Consider the following 16,328-nt stretch of genomic DNA (forward strand, 5'->3'; position numbering starts at 1 on the left):
CTTTGTCTTAGATGTCAAGATAATTTTATAAAGGATCCAAAGAAACAGTAAACTAGTGGATACAAAAATTGTTCTTCATTAGCGATACCTTGCAGTCGGCCCCTGGCAGATTTCGGCATGGTGATGTATAACTGCATTGTGGGTGACAGCTGAATCTGCATCTGAAGGCCATTATCTGCTTGAACAATTATATGGTTTTCCAACGGCTGCAGAATTGTAAAACTGGCTGTGAGAAAACAGAAAAATCCTTATGATGACTTTGAAGTTAAGATGCCACCACCTTACCCCCAATTCTCTCTCACAGTTTACCTCTTTAATTCTAAATATTTTATTGCCTAGGCAGAATAGATATCTTGTTAATTAATCTGCTATTTGTGTTCTTTACCTGTGATATGAGGGAGGGTTATTTTAAGCTCATTGAATAGCGTTGTTCCATCTGCCTTGAAGACCACAACCTAGAGTAATCAAATTAAATTAGTTGTTTTAGCATATTTTTTTAACCAGTTTTAAACCAGGCCATTTATCCCCCGTTTCTGACCAGGCACATTTTTTTTTTCTGTACATGTACAGAGGTGTAAAGAGGTGTAAACAAAACATTTTTCGTTCAGATATTCAAATAATTCTTGCATTTTTTCATAATATAAAGGACTTTATTTTATGTCATTGCCTTCTTTCTTTTTTATTTTACCAATATAATAATAATCTTTTATTTATATAGCGCCAACATATTCCGCAGCGCTTTACAGTTTGCGCACATATTAGGTGATATCGGTGGAAAAATAAAGAAAATACGTGTCTGGTAAAAAAAAATAAATAAATAATGACCCCAAAGGACCACCAAAGTATATTTGAAAATATGTTTCCCTTTCTATAACAATTTTTTTTCTATATCACACACATTTTTTTTTTAAATGGGGCAGGGCTAGTAACAGCCATTTGGATTGGCAGCGGTTTCATTTAATTTATTTTTTCTTGCTCTATCTATTTGTTTATTTTCCATTAATTTCACATATTGTGCACACCTGTAACCAGTAACCTTTGGGGGGGGGTAATTCAATATTTCATTTTTTTAAACTGTTTTTCATTCTAACTGGGGCTGGTACAGTATTTTAGCCCCAGTTACAGTGGAAATGCAGCCTGCTAGCTGCTTAGCAAAACTGACTGGGTCCTGAGACCTCTGGGTCCAAATCGTAAAGATCTGTACCTTTTCTGTGGGGAGTCTGGCTGTGTGTGAAAGCCAGCTTCCCACTGCTGTACAATCACGTGCAGCTGCCTACCATGCACTGACATTTTGAAACATCACTGCAGAGTAGAATGCAGACTGCCCAGAGGTTTTTCGGCTATAGGCGGTCCAGAGTTAGTTAAGTACAGCCTTGATTCCTTATTCTTTCTATCAGTTTTGTAAAAACCAATAACATCTTCTGATATAACATACTTACATTCTTTTTGTTGTCAGCTAAGAAAACAACAGACTTAAGACAGGTCTCTCTCTCCAAGGAACTGCAAGGTGTCAGCTCACCTAATATGACATGTGAGTCACTTGCAAACTCCTGGGATGGGAAATAAATAATAATAGTCACTTAAATTGGCAAAGTTTTTAAACGATAGATAGATGATAGATAGATAGTTTTAACATAACTCTAAGTTCCTTGCCTTAGATAGCACATAGTAACAGTTCCCATGAAATGTAAAGGTTTTTCCATCAAAAGTGTTGAAATGGGCTCCTCCTTCAATGGAGCAAACTCCCGGGCAGGCGCGATCCGTGCAACTCCATCTTCCAGCAGCACAATGGCTAAAATTTATATAGTTTTGAAAAGATTATTATTCAAGAAACCAAGTTTAAACTGGTGCATAACTTGGAGACACAACATATCTGAAAGGTCTTGTGGGCCTATCAGCCACTACGTTGGCCAGGGTATTTAATTAAAGGACTTATTGCAAGAAATGTCATCACTTTCCCAGAGGAGCGCAAGTCTAAAACAAAGACTATGGTAGGTAAATCATAGAGAGCATCTGGCTATGTCTCATACTTCTGTCCTTACCATTGATCACAGTCAGTCTGTACAGATTGTCCAGGCGCATATAATGTATCTCGATGCTTGCAGTGACACTCACTGACTTGTACACAGCCCTTATTGGTATAATCATCCTGTACTGTGCCTAGAAATGGTCGATAAAAAATATTTTATTGTTCTGTCTTGCGTTTTACAGTAAAGTACATTACTCCCCTTCTTACTTTACTTTGTTTACTTTGAAGGATGTAGATCTGGGGATATATCCTGATGGACTATAGGCTGAACTGGATGGACAAATGTCTTTTTTCGGCCATGCTAACTATGTTACTATGTTACTATGTTTGTTCTACTGTCCATTTGCTGTCTATCACAACACCAAAATGTATTACTTTATAAGCAGAGAATCAAAATTGGGCAACTTCTCTACTTCTGGAATATTCAACTGCATGGTCTATTCTAAAGCGGCAGGGTACAGGGCTTGTTGGCATGTTCCCCTTCCATCATCATACTTCTATGTGACCATCATATATGATGTTTTGTAACATGGATGAACCTTGAAAAAGAGAGACCTCAGTGCAGGCACTATCACCCTGCTTTTTTCCTCATGTGCAGGCATTGCAGGACCTTGGGTATCCATGGTTACAACTACTGATATGGTGACGATTAGTTAGCTAGTTGCTAGTGGTCGTAACCATGGCTACCTAAGGTCCTGCAATGTCTACACATGAGGAAAGAGACATAGTGAACTAGAAAAACTATACTACAATTCCAAATGGAGGCATTTTTTAATATTATTATTATTACACCTCTACATATTGCGATAGGATCTTGGAGATGGGAAAATCACTTTAAACTAGCCCACAAAATAAGAGGGGGCTGCTTTAGCTATAGAAGTGAGCCATTCAGCCACCCCCTGCGCACACTGAAATGACAACATGCCAACCAAGAAAATGTTCTCCAGTCCCAAGAACAAACTGAAATCTGAACTTTAGATAGGTGAAGATTGGGACACTTTTGGAAATACAAAAAATATAGCTTGTGCAAACAGCCGATATTCTCGGACGAGTGTCAACTGTGGTGGTATTCACGGATAGCACTCGTACCTATGATATTCTATGGGGCTGTGCACATGTATGATTTTTTTCCCTTGGACCAAGTGGTCCGTGGAAAAAAGTCAGAGACATGTCTGTTTTTGATCCAAATTCGGCAATGCAAGTCTATGGATCTGTGAAAAAATCGGACACCCTTAATGTTTACATCTGAGTGTTGTCCGATGTTCATGGACTGACAGAATGGAGAAGGCGGAGAAACTTTTTTTTTTCTATCCATGTCTGAGAAAAACTAATGCCACTCAGATCAAAGTCTGATTAGAGTAATCGGACCATTTTTCTCGGATGTGGAATAAACAGTCGATGGCCCTACTCAGACTGCCATAAAGATCAATCAGCAGAATAAGTTGTCCCCTAAAACTGCATAGTGGTAAACTGTTACAGAGGTAACATATATAGATTTTTACTATTAATGCTAGTATTGTATCTGCTTACTTCCTTGTATAGTCAGCGCAGTTTTATGATGTTTGCACAGAACTAGTAAATCACTCTTTTTATTATCCATAGCAGGAATTCAATATATTTTTTCTCTTGACTTACCCTCAGGACAGAAGCAGCCATCCATGTAATGCTCCTCACACAGGCTGTGTATCTCCAGATGGGAGCAAGAGTTCTTACAAGGAGAAGCACTCTCTTGGTAAACCATATTTGCCGGACATTGCTTAGCTGGAAAACACAGATAAATGTCATGTTAGATATTAAGTAAGAGCCTGATCCATCTCTTCCTGTACTTTTATGCTGTGTTAATTGCAATTTGTGGCTTTAGTTATATTTTTATTTTATGTATGATGATATTAGAAGAAAGCATCAGCATTGGCACAAACCGACACTATCAGTAACTCTGAATCGTGGGTCCTTGCTGTTTTTTAGCACTCTTCTCTTTGACTTTCAGCTTTAAACTGTAGTTGCAGTCTCCGGTGACTTTTCAGAATGACATGTCATGTGTGTGTTCATGAGGAATAACACTATTTCTGGCCATTAGATTAGTTGACTCCTCCACTTGTGGCATTTTATTCCAAAGTACTAGAAGCCTCAGAAGTTTCTCCTTTCTGCTATTGTTTTCCTCTGGGTTCTCTCTCCACCTCTTCATCAGCTTTTATTTGGAGCAGGTGTAATGCGATCCCTCAGTGAAGACAGATTTGAGCAGTTTTTGAGAGTGTTTGAGAATGAATGATGAGTGCAGGGAGATCAGAAGTGACTGATAAGTGAGGAAGATCAGATATACTTCAGTGTTTCTTATCTTCACTTGTACTCTTAATTTATGAAAAAAAACTGAAGTGCAGTTACTACTTAAAGGGGTTATTCATGACTTAATTTTTTTGTTTAATGGGGCTAAGTACTTAACGACAGGTAGTTGCTAACTAACTGGTTGCTAACTACCTGCCTGTTCTGTAATGCGATGATCTCTCTCGTCTCCAAGCGCTTGCTGATGACGGTTCCTAGTGGTAATTCTCCTGCTTCTTGTGACATCACATTGACAGAACATTTCCTCCTCTTCTGCTCTCCTTTATCGATGGGACACCACTGCCGACGTCATGTTGATTGACAGCTGTTTCAGCCTAACGCAGCAGGGAGTCACCTGTCAATCAATATGATGTCGACGGTGACGTCCCATCAACAGAGCAGAGAAAAAGAGAAGGAACTGCTCTGACGACGTCATAGGAAGCAGGAAAATCACCACCAGGACCAGTCCTCTGAGCCGAGAGAGATCATCTCGCCACAGAAAAGGCAAGCAGTTAGCAACTACCTATCGATAAGCACACAACCCTGTAGAGCAAAAAAAGAATCACGGTTATGTCGATTTGCTCAAGGGCTAAATGCGTCTATATTATATGAGGATCTGATCACGTCAGTGTGTACTTGCATGAATAACGTACATTTTGTGATTAGATCTACTCATCATGTCTTGTTTAGGGCAACTGTTGGACGTATACGTATAGAATAATACCTCCGACGTAAGTTTTTGTAGTGTACAACTGTATGACAAAGAGCTACCTATGTCATCCATAGATCATGGCGGTAAATAAAATGTACACAGTGAAAATGAGAGATGTCATCTTATACCAAGCCAATGAATGCAAAAAGTTATTCCCCTTTAGACGTAAACAGGACCTTACACATTGTGACAATATCCAATGCCAGACTGTATGGAGACAAACCCTTGTGACAAAAGACGCATTCCGAGGAAAAAAAACGATGGAATATCAAAGACAAAATTCCCCAAAATTATTATTTTATGAGGAATCTAAGAGTTTACTAAATAAACAAGAATGCTGACAGGTTACGAAAGGGAGTAGAAAAGCAATCCTTACGGCAGAGGTTAGGTGTTCTCCAGTTTCCTGGACGTCCTCCGGCATGAGAGCATTGTCTGGAATACTCAGTGATGGTGCTACACAGGCAGAAGGAGTCTTGTGAGTGATCGCAGGAGCACATGTCCAGCATACAGGCCTGGATGTAGCTTTCTGTGTTCAGGAGGGTCTCACAATCTGTGAATGCCTGATTGCTCAGGTGCAGTTCACACAACGAACGCTAAGAGAGAAAATATCATGGCGTTATTAACATTAGTTACATGTTTGTTACATGGTAAAATGAAGCAATATATTTTGTTTAGAATCAGTGGAAACCAACTTGATATTGAGCAATGTTTTCTTAATCCTCTTCAAGTGTCAACCCTTCCAGTAAGTCTTCATTCCAGAGCACAGTTTGGTGTAAAAAAAACAAACCGTGCTGTACTGACCGTCTCCTCCGCAGCTCCCGGTGTCTGGCATTGGCTGTGGCGCTGACGTCATGTCTACAGCGTGGCAGTCAATCAATGATCTGAGTGGTTCAGAACGGGGTGTCCTATCTTCTCTGGCTGAGTTTCCGAGCTCTCTGATTGGCTGTCGATGTAACATCAGCACCACAGCCAGTGCCACACACCGGGAGCAGTGGTGGAGACCCATCGGTGGTTATATGCGCATTGGGTAGAGCGCAATTTCTTATTTTAAACCAAACTGTACCCGGGGACGAAGATTTCCTTATACGGGACAATGCCCATCAATAAGATAACCTTCTATGACAAGTTGTCAAGATGGTGATGTGTCATCATAACCGTTGCTACATCTGTAGATATAGAAGGGAGCGTGATCATAATCATGATGGTATCTTCATGTTAGTGATATTAATCTGGGAGATTTCAAATACGCCGCCATTAATAACACAGCACTCAGCTCAGTCCCAGGCACACGCATAGATATCAGAAAGGACTATCCTAACACTGTCATTTTGTATATGACTTTTGGTAGCGGTATATATTTGGATAAGCTGCATGAGCTAAAAGATTTAATGCCTTTACTTACGTATTTGTAGCAGTGGTCTGTGTCTGTCTTCTGAGTCTCGTCTATGTCCGTGCAATCATCCTTTGGGTCGTGAATGTTTTGCAAATTTCCAAATTGTATGGGGCTAAGTAAGATATCTAAGAAGAAGAATCAAGAAGTGAGAAGCTGAATCTATATCCTGTTTCATAACCCCCAGCAATCAGGAAGTTATCACCTTATCTACGGATAGGCGATAACTTTACAAGTTGGTACAAACCCTTTCAAGGGGTATTCTTATAAAACACATTGATGACATAGTGGTAGGACAGGGACAGACGATTGTATTTTTTGTCATCCGAGAAAATCACATCAATTATGCAAATCACACTCTGATCAAAGTTTGATCTGATTTTCTAGTATGAAGAGAAGATAGAGAAAAAAGTTTCTCCATCTTCTCCATTCTTTGAGGTTGTGGAAATCGGACTACACTCAGATGTTATCCGAGGGCAGTCCGAATTTTCCCATGAACTCATTGACTTGCATGGCCAACTGCGAACCAATTATTGGATCAAACTTGGGTATGCAGCAATTTTTTTCCTCGGACAAACTCTGGCCAAGGAAAAAATTGGACATGTGAACTAACTAAAGTGCCATCCGATGTTTTGCCAGATCACACTCGGACCGAAAATACGCTCATCTGTACCTGCTTGTATGATAAGCGATCAATGTCTGATTGCTGAGGGCCCTAGAAGTTGAACCCCCACAGATCAGACAGTGCTTGTGTATTCTATCCAAGTCTACATCGCCAGTTTTCTGGCAACACGCAGCACCCAACGAGGCACTGTATTTGGTTTTGCAAGACAGCCCCTAATCTGTGATACAATTCCTACATGGATCTGGGTTGGGATCGGCCAAGGGGGGCAGTGGTTTGTATATGGAGCAAAAATTAACTACGTTTTATAGATTACTTACTTTGAGAGTAAAATTCATTATAAAAAGGGACACCATTGTAATCACCACACAGACCACAGGTGCGGTTATTAAACTTTGCACTTAGTTCAACCTATGAAGAATAGAGAAAAAACAGTAATGATGAAAAAATATACCCAAGACGTAAGTCAGACATGCATAAAATGGCGGATGGCTGAATGATCATAGAATCCTAGAATGGTAGAGATGGAAGGGACCGCCTGAGTCATTTAGTTCAACCCCCTGCTCAATGAGGCTTTAGTCAATAGCCATCTCGAACAACTCTCCCACAGGGATGCCTGTTTGGCCAAGAACTCCAGTGTTCTCTATGAGACATCTCTGCTGGTGGCTTATCTCTGGAAGGAAAATGCAATCAGCAGTCCAAAATCAGACATGCAGGAACAACATCTCTCCCAACAATCAGTCAGCCTTTGCCCCTATACAAATCAGACCTTCCTATGAAGCTCACCATGACAGCATCTTCTTTGTTCCACATGAGGGTCAAACCCGTTTTTGTGTACAGCTTATAATATTCATCATTTTTCTGAATGTGGATTCCAAAACTGTAATAAGGTGTCTTAGCTCTGCAAAATATAAAAAAAATATATATTTGTTCTAATTGATCTCCATTTTCTTTTCGTCTTCATAGTGAAAGAGAAGTATAGACTTATGAGGTTTATCTAAAATTAGTGGTTGTCCAAATTTGGGGACAATTGTTTTTTGCTATTTTAATGCATGTATCCGTGCTAAAAAATAATTTTTTGAATTGGGTTTTATTCAATTTTGCATTGTTCTACTTCTACAGGCTCTTTGCTTCCCTTTACGCATTTAACTTTGATGTGGTCAGTGGTCATAAAAAATCAACCAAGAGAGCTCAGAAAAAGACAGATAAAAGTTACAAACTCTTCTATCAGCCCATCAGAAGGAGCTCACTGACAGATTCCCATTTAGCTCATTCTGCAACCAGCAATAGACAGTGCAACATAGAGGCTATAGAAGGCAAATAGTGGAAAACATTTATTTTTAGCCAAAAAATACCTACTTTGAAGTAAAAACAATTGCCCCCAAAGCTGAACAACCCCTAGGAGTTCCACATAAAGTAAGAAAAACTATAGGTTACATAGTTGAGCATACTGTTTATGTCCTCATTCACATTAACTGGACACAAGGGTTAGTCTTCATAGGAGATTTACTTGTTCTAACCATACCAATACCTGTTAAAGGGGATGTCCATCACTCGGACAACCCCTTATCAATAGCAGTATTCTGCTGTTTAAAATAAAGCAGCCTATTCTCACTACCAATGTCAACGCCATTCCAACAACATCGGCTCCGCGTGTCCTGGGGCTCACATGCCATTATTTTGGCATGTGACCCCTGCAGCCAATCAGCGGCTTATGGATCGCTTCACTCACACATCCTTTGGATGAAACTGAAATCCTGAAGAAGTGAGAACTACTGCTGCTCTCTGAATTCCTCCGAATGTCACTTATGCCCGAAGGAAGAGAGAGTGAAGCCACTGATTGGCTGCAGGGGTCATATCCCATAATAACGGCACATGAGCCCAAGGAGATCCAATGTAGTTGTTCACTTGGCATCAGTGTTGAGCATAGGCTGTTTTTATGTTATACTTGGGAATATAGCCATTGAAAAGGTGTTGTTCGAATAGTGAACAACTTCTTTAACTCTTTACCCCCAACCTGTTTTCTACTGCATGACCAAACCAAATTTTACAATTCTGATGGTTGTCAATTTATGTGGTAATAATTCTGGAACGGATCTCACTGATTCTGAAATTGTTTTTTTTCATGACATATTGGACTTCATGATATTGGTAACATTTGATAGATATGACTTGCGTTTATTTGTGATAAAATCTGAAATTTGGCAAAAATTTGGAAAATTTTGCAATTTTCAAACTTGATGCCCTTAAGCCAGAGGGTTAAATCCCACTCAATAGTTAATAAATAAAAATTCCCACATATTTGCTTTATATCAGCATAATTTTTTGATATAGGTATTTTTTTCATTAAGAAGTTAGAAAGGATAAAACTTGACCAGTGATTTCTCATTTTTCCAACAAAATTTACAAAACCTTTTTTTTTAGGGACCACATCACAATTGGAGTGACTTTGAAGGGTCTATATGATAGAAAATACCCAAAAGTGACACCATTCTAAAAACAGCACCCCTCAAAATAGTCAAAACCACATTCAAGAGGTTTATTAATCCTTCAGGTGCTTCACAGGAATTATTAGAATGTGGAAGGAAAAAATGAACATTGTAATTTTTTTCACAAAAATGTTATTTGGACCAATTTTTTTGTTTTCACAAGGGTAACAGGAGAAAATGTACCCAAAATGTATTGTGCAATTTTTCCTGAGTACACTGATATCCAATGTGTGGGGGGAAACTACTGTTTGGACGCACAGCAGAGCTTGGAAAGGAAGGATCACCATTAGACTTTTGGAGCTTAAAATTGGCTGGAATCATTAGTAGACACTAAGTCTTGTTTGAAGAGACCCAATATGCCTAAACAGTGGAAACCCCCACAACAAATGACCCAATTTTGGAAACTAGACCCCTTAAGGAATGTATCTAGATGTGTGATGAGGACTTCAAACCTCCCAGGTTCTTCACAGAAGTTTATAACGCAGAGCTGTGAAAATAAAAAAATCACATTTTTCCTGTCATGACGAAGGACGGGGTGGTTCTGGCTCCATTCTGGTCAGGTCAGGGTTAAGCCTGTCTGCCTCTCTTTGGTTCTGGGGCAGCTATTTAATGTTGGTATTTCCTGGGTTCAGTGTCGGTGATACTCGGTTTGAGGTTGCTGACCCAGGTTACTCTCTGTATCGTTGTTTCTCTGCGTGTGTTTGTTTGCTGTGTATGACCAGGTTTGCCCCCTGACTATTATCTCTGTCTTTCTGCTCGGTAGTGACTCATCCCTCCTGGTTATCTGACCTTTTGGCTTGCCTCTGGTTACTCGTCTGTCTTGTCCCCGGTTACCTCATTCCCATCTGGCTTCTGACCCTTGGCTTTGCTCTCTGACTACGTTATTGGTTTTGTCCTTTCTATTCTGTCCCCTCAGCCAGCTCCCTGTCCTCGTGCAGAGTAGCTCCGCCCCTGTGGTCACGTGACCGGCTAGCTTCCCCCTGTGATCACGTGACTGGCTAAGCTCAGGTCCTGTGTGCACTTCGCTCCTCGGTCTCCACACACTCTGTCTAGTGGCGCACCTCCCCTGTTAGTGCATCCAGGCTTAACCCCAATGACACTGTCCCCGTGTCACTACATTTCCCACATAAATGTTCTTTTAGCCCCGATTTTTTATTTTTGCAAGGGTAACAGGTGAAAATGGGCCTCAAAATTTGTTGAGCAATTTCTCCTGAGTATACTGATTCCCCATGAGTGGCCGAAAACTACTTCTGAGGCACAGTGCAAAGCTCAGAAGGGAAGAAACACCATATTACAGTGCAGATTTTGCAGGAATGGTTTGAAGATGCCATGTCACATAGGCAGAGACCTTGAGGTGACAGAACAGCAGAACCCCCATAATTGACCTAGTTTTACAAGCTACATCCCCCAATGTATTAATCTTGGGGTGCAGTGATCATATTGACACCACATGTGCCTCACAGAGTTTTATATCATTGGGTAGTGAAGAAAGAATAATTATATTTTGACCACTAAAACATTGTTTTAGCCCCAAGATTTTAATTTTTCTAAGGGGTAATAGGAAAAAATGGACTTCAGTTTGTCATAGTCCAATATCCTACATGTAATGGGGAACTACTTTTGAGGCATAGTGCAAAACTCATGCGAGAAAGAGTGCCATATTATAGTACAGATTTTACTATTATGGTTTGCGGGTTGCATGGTCCACTGGGGGAGCCCCTGAGGTGTCAGAACAGCAGAAGTGACTCCATTTTACAAAGTACACCTCACAATGAATTCATCTAGGGGTGCAGTGACCGTATTGACATCACGGGTGTATCACCAAATTTTTCCCCATTGGGCATTGATGAAAAAATAATTGAATTTTTACCAACAAAATTTAGTTTTAGCCCCAGATTTTACATTTTCAGAAGCGGATATGGGTAAGTTTCTTCTGAATGAAGAAATACCGCATATGTGGCTGTACTGTACAGTGCTGCTTAGCCATAGTGCGAGATTCGGGGAGGACGCAGTTTTATTTGTCTCCTGGAGCACAGATTTTCTTCATATATAGAGCTCCTAGGTGCTAGAAGATCATAATCCCCTCTCAAGTGACCACATTTTGGTAATTATACACCTTTGGGAATTACCAGAAACAAGCAACTGTGGATGTTGCTGAGTGAAAAATACAAACTGTCATTGTAATGCCCAGTACGTTGTAGTGCCCAGTATGTTATGCCCATCTCGTGCTTCTGGAGACATGCACCTGTAAATTAGACAGGCTCTAATCGCTACAGAAATGCCAAACATGTGGGCGCTAAATGTGGTTTAGGGGCTCAAAAGGGAGGGAGTCATTTGGATTTGGGAATGCAAAATTTCTTTTGGGGGGGGCGACAAGCCATTTCGCTTTTCCAGATCCTTTGTACTACCAGAATAGCCATGACATACCCAGTATCATAGGTTGGGAAGCGTTTCCCAACCATGACGTACTGGATGCGTCCAAGGTCGTGAAAGGGTTAAAAGTTATTCTTTCTTGCTATCACTTGTCTTGTCATAGAGTGACTTGGACATAAAACTATTATATTTTTGCATCCCTGATACTCTTTATATCTATAAAGACAGTCTACTGCATTTCCTAGGATGCAATAAAAGGGTGTTGGACTTGAGTTCACCTACTATAGGCTCATCTAAGCCTAAATTAGATGTATTCATTGCTTCGAACATTTCAGTATAAGGAAGACAAAATATCAGTTGAAAAGATGATTTAATCAGTAGACGATGAATAAAATTGTCTGAATTAAACTAATGTAGAATCGTACATTTTACTATAGATGTTTTAACACTTAGTCCTTGGGACTTTGTACCGTTTTAATTGCCCATTTCATGAAGTTATGGCAAAGTTAAGATTCCGTTTTCTAGAAAATGTCCTACTTCCTTGGTATAAATTGGATTCTCTGAGTTGGCTTCAGATTCATTGTAAATGACGTAAATGAGACAACAACAAGAAATAAGATGAATAAAACAATAGCATAAGTGTAACAGCTGTACTAGTAAAAACAACACTATGATATGTTATAGAATTCTTGATGTAGCTGGACCACCTCTGATTTTGAAATATTAATAATAAATAAAAATAAATAAAGGCTTATACCTCCTTATTTCTACTGAATAATCTAGCACCGTATAATGCTATAAATGTTTATAGCTTCCCATTAATCTGATGATCTGCCCCTCCTCAGGCAGCTCGCCATATGGTCAAAGACACAAGTAAGACTTGGTGCGGTCATTAAGAAACTCCACTTTAATTGCTTTATAAAAATAGACAACACCCAAAAGGAACACCTTATACAAATGTCAGTCCATGCCCCAGACTGTCAGGATCACAGCTGTTCTGCCTAGAATACTATACTGTAAAAACTGGATTATTTTCACTAAAGGGTTGAAACAAAAGCGCAATAGGGTCTTATCCGGGTAAAATGTACAAATACTGAAAGTATTAAACTCACCTTCTCAAAGAGAAAATAAAGCTTGTATAGTAAGTCAGCCTGCTGCACGTCCAACGGTCCACAGCGGAACCGTACCACAGTTCAATACGGAATAAATTCTTGGACTTAGAGTGCGCTGCCAGACAGATTCAATATCCACACAAGGTTAAAAAAGTTAACCCTTTAATCCCTACGCGTTTCGAAGCATAACGCTTCTTCTTCAGTGGCAGCGCACTCTAAGTCCAAGAATTTATTCCGTATTGATACTGTAAAAACTGAGCATTTGAGGGCTTGAGAAATCTTTTTTTTATTGTTACCAGTATGTGATGACTTGGCACCTCCATCATATCGCTCCGACAGTAGTCAATGAACAGTCTAACTATTACCAATAGTTATATATTTATGATTACTGGGCTCTAACATACAGACAGAAATATGGCCATTACCATAAAAAATATTTAGAGATATCAATGTTTCTTCTGCTCTATGGAATATGTAAAAAGTTCATGAACTCACACTTTTGGCTTGCTTTAAAAGATCAAAATTCTCGGCAGCACATAGTCCTGTGTAAACAGGACCTGTGCTGCCGAGAACAAGGGCTGTCTTTGTACATAGATTATTAGTATATATCTGAAGTGGGGCCTGCTTGCTTGCCTAAGCTTGGCTGGTGAAATACTGGTATACTCAAATGTTATTCTCAATTGTATGATCCCTGGAAATGTTTCCACTTAAAAAAAAAATCTTACTTACGCCTATTCCTACCTCTAAAAATACTCTGCTGGCTGAAGGATTGTATAATTTTATATTCTGGCCCAAATTTGTTTCGCATTTTACCCACTCATACCATCTATGAGACATCAGAAATTAGTTTGCAGCTTACTTTCTTTTTCAGATATCTAATAGTTAACCCATGGTCAATTTCCAAGGAACCCCAAGATTTTTAGGGGACTCCGGTTGGAAAAAGTTGCATTAATCATATAATACATAACTACTATTATTATTATAAATATTATAGATTATTAAAGATAAAGCTGCACCATTAACCTAAGATGCTGACCCACGCCAGCGAACAGCAAGGCTGAAACAGAATAGAGCACTGTGGCGCAATACTTAAATAGTGTAGCACATCGAATGCTCGTTTATCCGCTACATCTGTAAGTTTTTCCATACAGATCTATCTATTAAAGGGGATTGTGTCACAGGTGTGTCAGGTGTGACAGACAGTCATCCTGGATCCAGCTATAGAAGGTCATTTTGATTATCTCAAGCACCTTCTTGCTTTTTGCATCTCTGTTGTGAAGTGATATCCTTCTCTCTCTAGGACCCAACAGTTACCCCCACCTTCTGCTGCTAATTACACACTTTGCTGAAGGTTTAAATACATTCAGTTTCTGTAGCATGAAGCTGGTGTTAGCTCAATTTGGCCTCTGTCTTATTGAAAGTACTAGCAGATGGTTAGTGTCTTCTCAGAGGACTCTTGGAGGATTGCTAGTGTGATGTCTCGGTGGTCTTCTCAAGCATAAGTGTATCCCCTCGTTAGTTCACCCTCCCTGTCTTTAGTTGTAGTGGGGGCTGACTAGCACTTACCTCATCCCCTCCCTTTCCAGGTCCTATCACTATGGTCAGACAGGGATTAGGTTCCTGCTTGATGATAGGTTCAAAACCTATTTAGGGATGCTTAGGGCAGACAGGGTGCTGTTAGATCTGCCTAGGGTCCCCACTTGCCCCTTCCCTAGTTCTTGACCTTCTCCCTCCCTCTCCCCGTTATTGTGCACCTAACTTCTCCCTCATCTAGCGTGACAGTTTGTCATCACTTTGATATTAGGATAAATCACCAATATCTGATTGGTTGGGGTCCAACAGCTGGTCCAACAGCTTCCAATCAGCTGTCAGCAGCCAAATGTATACAATGTATGGAGCAGAACTCCAACGCTCACTCACACTGTATAGTTGCCGCCGCCAAGTGCTACAGATCAGCTCTTGTTAAAAGGGTTTTAAAGTGTCTTTAAACGCAAATTAATAATAGTTAAAAAAACATAGTAGATACAATTTACTGTAGAAAATCTGGAATGATGTACATCAAACGTCACTATACATACAGTATGTAAATTGGGCATTTTAAAGTTGTTTTTCAACTTTCGAAAATCCTCATGCAAGGCTTGTATTACATGGGCCACTTTGTATTAGTAGAGCCATGAAATTAAAACTGACTGTGAATCAGAAGGAAACTTTAAAAGAAAAGCTGAGTCATATTTATACGTAAACCACAATACGAGGAAATGTAATGCATTGTTTCTTTTTAAAGAATGCTGAACTATTGTGAAATCAGTGTCCTTGGGTTGCAGTGAAAGAGACCCATTTGTTGAGGATCTACAAGGCCATAAACATAGAAAAGTTGAAAAAAAAAGAATTCCTTTAACATGAATTATATATCTAATGTACAGAATATTATATACTCTTAGTAGTTAAACTATGGCATCATATTCATATGATTTATTTAAGATAGAAAGCTATTCTATTATTGAATTTTAGAAGTTGCATTTCCCCATACGTATCAGATGGTATTTGATAAAAATGATATGGATATATGGGTCACAAAACTCACAGACAGAGCAACACAAACTTGAAATACATATCTGTTCTTGATATTTTTATTCTCTCAGGTTTTGTGTTATTTAACATCATTTTACTTTATTGTGCTGTTCTAGACTATCTAGCAAAGAAAAATGAAGTTTGTTTCACCAATTATAAGTAAATTATACTATACCCCCTGAGGAAGCAAGATCAAAACATGCGAAACGCGCATTGGGCAATATATCTCTGTTGTAACCGTGCACAGTGCATCTCATTAAGGACAGGAGCATGATTACTATAAAATATATATATATATATACTGTATATATATATATATATACAAAGTAATGCATGTACCCATTCATGTACATATAGCAATTTTCTTATCCTTAATGAGATGCACAATGCATGGTTACTACAGAGACATATTTCCCAAGGCGCATTTCGCATGTTTTGATCTCGCTTCCTCAGGGGGTATAGTATAAATTACTTATAATTGGTTAAACAAATTTCATTTTTCTTTGCTAGGTAGACTAGAACAGCACGATACAGCAAAATGAGGTAAAATAACAGACCAAAGAGAATAAAAACATCAAGAACACATATGTATTTCACGTTTGTATTGCTCTGCTCTGTATTTATAATGAAGGTCATGACCATTGTGTCTATGACAGAGGGAGCACTTAGATAATCCCAATACCTCCTCCTAAACGCAGGTTCACAATTTTA

At 39.3% G+C, this 16,328-nt stretch overlaps 1 protein-coding gene across 3 annotated transcripts in view; it reads right to left on the reverse strand.

The window, feature by feature from the left end:
• The window catches only part of MUC2 (mucin 2, oligomeric mucus/gel-forming), a 97,934-nt gene that overhangs the window by 79,825 nt on the left and 1,781 nt on the right, over positions 1-16,328 (reverse strand). For all 3 annotated transcript variants that reach the window (XM_073554348.1, XM_073554347.1, XM_073554346.1), the window contains exons 3-12: positions 7,859-7,973; positions 7,393-7,483; positions 6,463-6,578; positions 5,437-5,653; positions 3,665-3,790; positions 2,043-2,160; positions 1,654-1,792; positions 1,440-1,550; positions 386-455; positions 89-226 (exon numbers count right to left, since the gene is read on the reverse strand). In XM_073554348.1, coding sequence (XP_073410449.1) covers positions 89-226; positions 386-455; positions 1,440-1,550; positions 1,654-1,792; positions 2,043-2,160; positions 3,665-3,790; positions 5,437-5,653; positions 6,463-6,578; positions 7,393-7,483; positions 7,859-7,973 — 1,241 coding nt within the window. The remainder of the gene's footprint in view (positions 1-88; positions 227-385; positions 456-1,439; positions 1,551-1,653; positions 1,793-2,042; positions 2,161-3,664; positions 3,791-5,436; positions 5,654-6,462; positions 6,579-7,392; positions 7,484-7,858; positions 7,974-16,328) is intronic.

The sequence above is a fragment of the Dendrobates tinctorius genome, unplaced genomic scaffold (assembly GCF_039654945.1).
Source record: "Dendrobates tinctorius isolate UK_male_01 unplaced genomic scaffold, ASM3965494v1 ptg000211l, whole genome shotgun sequence".
Lineage (NCBI taxonomy): Eukaryota > Metazoa > Chordata > Amphibia > Anura > Dendrobatidae > Dendrobates > Dendrobates tinctorius.